Source organism: Engraulis encrasicolus, chromosome 15 (assembly GCF_034702125.1).
Source record: "Engraulis encrasicolus isolate BLACKSEA-1 chromosome 15, IST_EnEncr_1.0, whole genome shotgun sequence".
Lineage (NCBI taxonomy): Eukaryota > Metazoa > Chordata > Actinopteri > Clupeiformes > Engraulidae > Engraulis > Engraulis encrasicolus.
The window spans coordinates 49,492,015-49,497,014 of record NC_085871.1 but is presented as its reverse complement, the minus strand read 5'-3'; the positions used below and the strand labels follow the sequence as shown (position 1 = coordinate 49,497,014).

Here is a 5,000-nt window from a genome sequence, read left to right as displayed (position 1 = left end):
TGGGTGTGTGTGTGTCAATACCTGAGCGTAGTAAGTGTGCTTCAGGGTGTGTGTGTGTACTCTATGTGTGTGTGTGTGTGCGTGTGCGTGTGCGTGTGCGTGTGCGTGTGTGTGTGTGTGTGTGTGTGTGTGTGTGTGTGTGTGTGTGTGTGTGTGTGTGTGTGTACCTGGAGAGCTCGAAGGGCAGGGTGATTTCGAGGGGGGCCCCCTTGAAGCTGTGCTGCGGCCCCAGGGTGAACTTGGCCGGCTGCCCATTGGCCGTCACCGCGGAGATCTTCAAGTCACGCGAGTCAAGAATCTAGCGGAGAAGAATAGAATAGAATAAAGTCAAGAGTCTAACGGAGAAGAGAGCAGAGTAGAGTACAGTAGAGTACAGTAGAATTACAGTATTTACAGTAAGAATTACAGTAGAATTACAGTCAAGTAAAACAGAATAGAATAGAATATCATGCAACATAATAGCATGAGAATAGAGAAGAATAGAATATAGCAGAATAGAGAAGTAGGAGAAGAGAGCAGAGTAGAGTAAAGTAGAATAACAGTCAAGTAAAACAGAATAGAATAAAATATCATGCAACATAATAGCATGAGAATAGAGAAGAATAGAATACAGCAGAATAGGGTGTAATAGAACACATACAGTAAGTCAAGTCAGCTTTTATTGTCACTTTCTTCATATACAAGACATACAAGGGAAATTAAATTACGTTTTCTCTCTATACCATGCCAGGACATAGACAAGATTGACATTTTACAGACTGACATAAAGTGCAGGACAGGACAGGTAACAGTGATGGACAGGTAACAATAAGTGGTCAATAATAAATACAGTACAAATGAACATTTAACATTTAACATTCAACATTTAACATTGAACATGTAAACAGAAGATAAGATAAATATAGAATGTAGACATTACAATAATAGAAAATAACAGTGACACTAGCAACAGTACCAATATTAACAATATAATAACAATGCTAAAAACAGTAGCATTTAACATAATATAACACAAGGGTTCCCAAACTTTACCATGACAAGGCCCCCCATATACTGTTAAATTCCAGCCAAGGCCCCCCTTTCATGGGTCGTGCTATATTTTTTTTCTATGCTCACCCCATTTCACGAACATCCCCATTGGGATATAAGATAACTATAAGGTTCATAGTTGCAATAATAGATTATTATGCAGTTTTTAACTAATGGGAATATTGCTTAACTGATTGCGGTTTATTTTGGTACACATTAATTTATCAAGTATTTATTTGGACGTGCTATACTTTTTCTGCCAACCTTCCGTGGCCCCCCCAGCATCCCTTCGCGGACCCCCAGGGGCCCCCACTTTGAAAACCACTGATATAACATATATCAGTGATTTTCAACCTGTGGGCCGGGGGCCACTGGTGGGCCCTGAAGGTATATCAAGTGGGCCTGGAAATAATATTCTAAAAATTATAATCACATTTAGGTGTGTGTTGCTGCTGATTTATGTGAGTTTTATTCGTAATCGGGTCAGAGGTGACAATTTCGAGTGGGCCCCAAGGTGGAAAAGGTTGGGAACCCCTGATATATATATAGTATTAACTGAGGTGTTCCTGCGCAGTCCGCCACCTGGAGCTCAAACTCGGCACCTACCTGTCAATGCATTGGTTGGGGTACGGGAGGCACAGCACGATAGCACTGAGCTAAAGGACCAGTACTACTGATACTGTATGAGGCTTCGGGAGAGGCGATTCTAGGGTAATGTGGAGCCCCAAGCGAAAATTCAAAAGAATGAACATTTGAAACAAAATTGCCACTACCGTAATAAAGTATGAACTCTTATTCGCTATAGGGACTTGGCTGCCTGCCAAGCCTGGTGACAAGATGTGCCTCTATTTTAGCCAACTAACGTTCCACGCCACACTCTGCTAGTTGGCCTCCGTTACAGTAGAATAGAATAGAATAAACCAGAATAGACTAAAATACAATAGCATGAGAATAGAGTAGAATAGGAGTACCATAGGCCTATAATATAATATAATATAATATAATATAATATAATATAATATAATATAATATAATATAATATAATATAATGAGTACATTAGCATGTCATATAACAGGGATGGGCAACTCTCTTGATGAAGAGGGACAATATTTCTCAGCGCCACCATCAGAGGGCCGCATTACCACACACTATGGGAAAAGCTACAAAATGTTAAACTGTAGAGCTAATCATACCCAAATGTTTATTAAAACCACTGCATTTGAACATGATGCCACGTGTCCTGTAATGTTGTCACAACATTATATTGTGTTTATCTACAGGTCGGTCTGGGTGAGGAGGCGAGCCACATGTGACCCCCGGACATCCAGTTGCTCCAGCCATGTCATAGCATGAGAATATGGTAGAATAGAATCAGAGATTCTTTAAGTATATAGAGATATGCCAACATAATAGGTTTCTATGGGTACCTAACATGACCAGGTTCCGGTCTGCCTAAAGGAGCGTGCCATAATGCTCCTAGAATGAATAGAACAGTCCTTAGGTCTGCCTAGGTCTGCCTAAAGGGGGATCCCCCCCCCCTCCCCCTTGCAATTATAGAACCCGGAAACAATGGGCCAACGGAACCTCTCTCTCTCTCTACTCTCTCTGATAGAATAGAATAGAATACATTTGAATAGAATAGAATAGAATAGAATACAATAGAATACAATAGAAAATAATAGCGAGGAGTAGAGTACAGTGGTAGACTAGTAGAGTCAAGTTTCAAGGTACTGGTATGTTATTAATCCTGTGAGAAATTAAGCTTTCCTACTGCATGTAATAAAAGTACCCATAAACAGACAAAATGCAGCCCAGTCATAACTTCGTCTTCGTGTTGGAAAGGATGCAGTGGTGCACAACACTCGCATCCCCATTTTTGGGCTACCTAAATGAGGCTTTCTCAACTTTTACTGCAGACAAATGAGTGGACTGCAGCAGCAGTAACATTTTTAAAGAAACATTCTATCTACTCTCTATGGAAATACAGAATCAAGAAAAAAATCATCATAAGAAAAGGCTATCAACTCTCTCTTTATACCTCATTCTAGAGAGTTATAAAGACGGTTCATAAATGCTGACGTGGAATATATCTCATTTTAATGCAAGGTATGGTAGTTATTATCGCTTTATTACAACGACTAATTGCCATTTCGACAAGAGCGGTTGATATCAGTCAAGGCTCTCTATCGCAAATTGACGTGCACTGTGAACCTGCAAGACGGCAGGCACGCCCGTTCAGACTTCGGGCCAAAGGTGCTTTCAGTAACTTACAACCGGGGAATCAGCAAATCAAAGTTCAAAAGCATTCAGCAGATATCCCTAACAAGAAGTCAAACACAGGGACAAAGCACGGATGGCCGTGGCTTGTTTTTAAAACCAAGTGTTCCTGACAGTCAATCCATTCCACCAGACCGATTGACAGCCGACTCTGGTTGATGATCTAGCCTAATTCTTAAAGAATGACGTTTAGTTGAGGTCATCTGTTTTGGATTAAGTAATCTGGTAAATGAAATAATTTAGACTACTAATGCATCCATCACTAGAAGGTGTTGTAGCCTGATGTAGTAGCATACTCGCCGGGATAAACAACTTGACTGCCATAGTCTAATATTCGCCAATGAATGGGACTGCACAGATAGGCTACAATGACCTGACCGAAACAAACGTGCCAAATAACGTCAAATAAACAAAGTCAAATAACTCAAGTAGTAGTGGTTGTTTACTTTAACTCACCAGCCACAACATTTCAGATCACAACAGTAATTCATGTTTGGAGAGGATATATGACAACAGCCACCACTAGCATTGCGGCTAGCATGCGTTAGCAGCCGGGTGAGTGAGTGAGTGCATGTGCTGTAAGAACTCCTTACTAGAGACGAGAATTTGTCTTCCAGGACCTCGATGGTGAGAGCGGCTTTCCCTTTGAGAACGTGGCTGTCAAAATCCACGTGGTATGTGAGGTTCAGGTGTTTGGTGGCGCATTTGGTGAAGGAGGCGAAAGAGCAGGGGTCTGATGCGGGTGCCATGGTGGGACCGGTCCGAGAGTAGACTAGCGCTAGACTCGCACTGAACCCTCGATCGGATGCTTCATTTATGTCAAGGATCCAGTGGTCATGTGACATTCACCAGTACGCTGCATTGTGGGAGATGTAGTTTACTACGGTTACTCTGCACGATTCTCCTGTCGGATAATTTTTCTATGTCTGAATAGGCCTACAGCCGAGGGAAATTTTGAGGGACCACTTCGAAATGTACTGCTTGCCTGATTTCACTATGGATAGGTGAGGCATGTGTTTGAGTAGGACCGGGTCGAGTAGCCTAAGGAAAACGTTGTTTTGCACTCCAAATTCCGAAAATATTGTCATTTATTTGTTTGCAGAAAATTAGCCTACACATGATCTGGTCAAAGTAGGCCTAGGCTAACACATAAGATGCAATGTTTCCAGACCTAAAAAAACAAAGAAAACAAGATGATAGGCTACTAAGTCAAAAGAATAGGCCTATATTAACTTGAGAAGAGTTCAGAAATCAAAACTGGGTACGCCTGATTTAGGCCTACAGATGAATGCACTTTGGTATGCATTTCACTGTTTTTTTTTTTTTGTTCTTGGATGACTTTATTCCAGGCCTAGTGCAAGAATTCAAGTTGCTACACGTGGTGATGGCTTGTGACCATCCAGTTTCCTCTTCATCATATTCCAGAGGTTTTCAAGGGGGCTTGGGTCTGAGTTTGGGCTGGTCATAGGGTATAGGCTACCGTAAATCTGATGGTCCACCATCCACAGTTTGATTGACCAAGCAGAGTGGCTGGAGCATTGCCCTTCTCTTAAAATCAGTCCTCAACGATCGGCTGCATTGCCAGAAGAGAAGGAAACAAGTTTTGGCCTAGATTACTTTGTATTTTGCTTCAGTGACGCATCGTTCGTAAAGATGAATCTGCCCTCAGAATGAAGTACCCTCAGATTATCAC

General features: G+C 41.6%; 1 protein-coding gene across 1 annotated transcript in view; it reads right to left on the bottom strand.

Annotated features, from left to right (window-relative positions):
• Positions 1–4,080, bottom strand: part of LOC134464321 (leukotriene A-4 hydrolase-like) — a 23,277-nt gene extending 19,197 nt beyond the window's left edge. Inside the window, exons 1-2 of the mRNA XM_063217787.1 lie at positions 3,901–4,080; positions 168–298 (exon numbers count right to left, since the gene is read on the bottom strand). Of these exons, the coding sequence (XP_063073857.1) occupies positions 168–298; positions 3,901–4,056 (287 nt within the window). The 5' untranslated portion in view covers positions 4,057–4,080. The remainder of the gene's footprint in view (positions 1–167; positions 299–3,900) is intronic.
• Between the last annotated feature and the right edge of the window lie 920 nt (positions 4,081–5,000).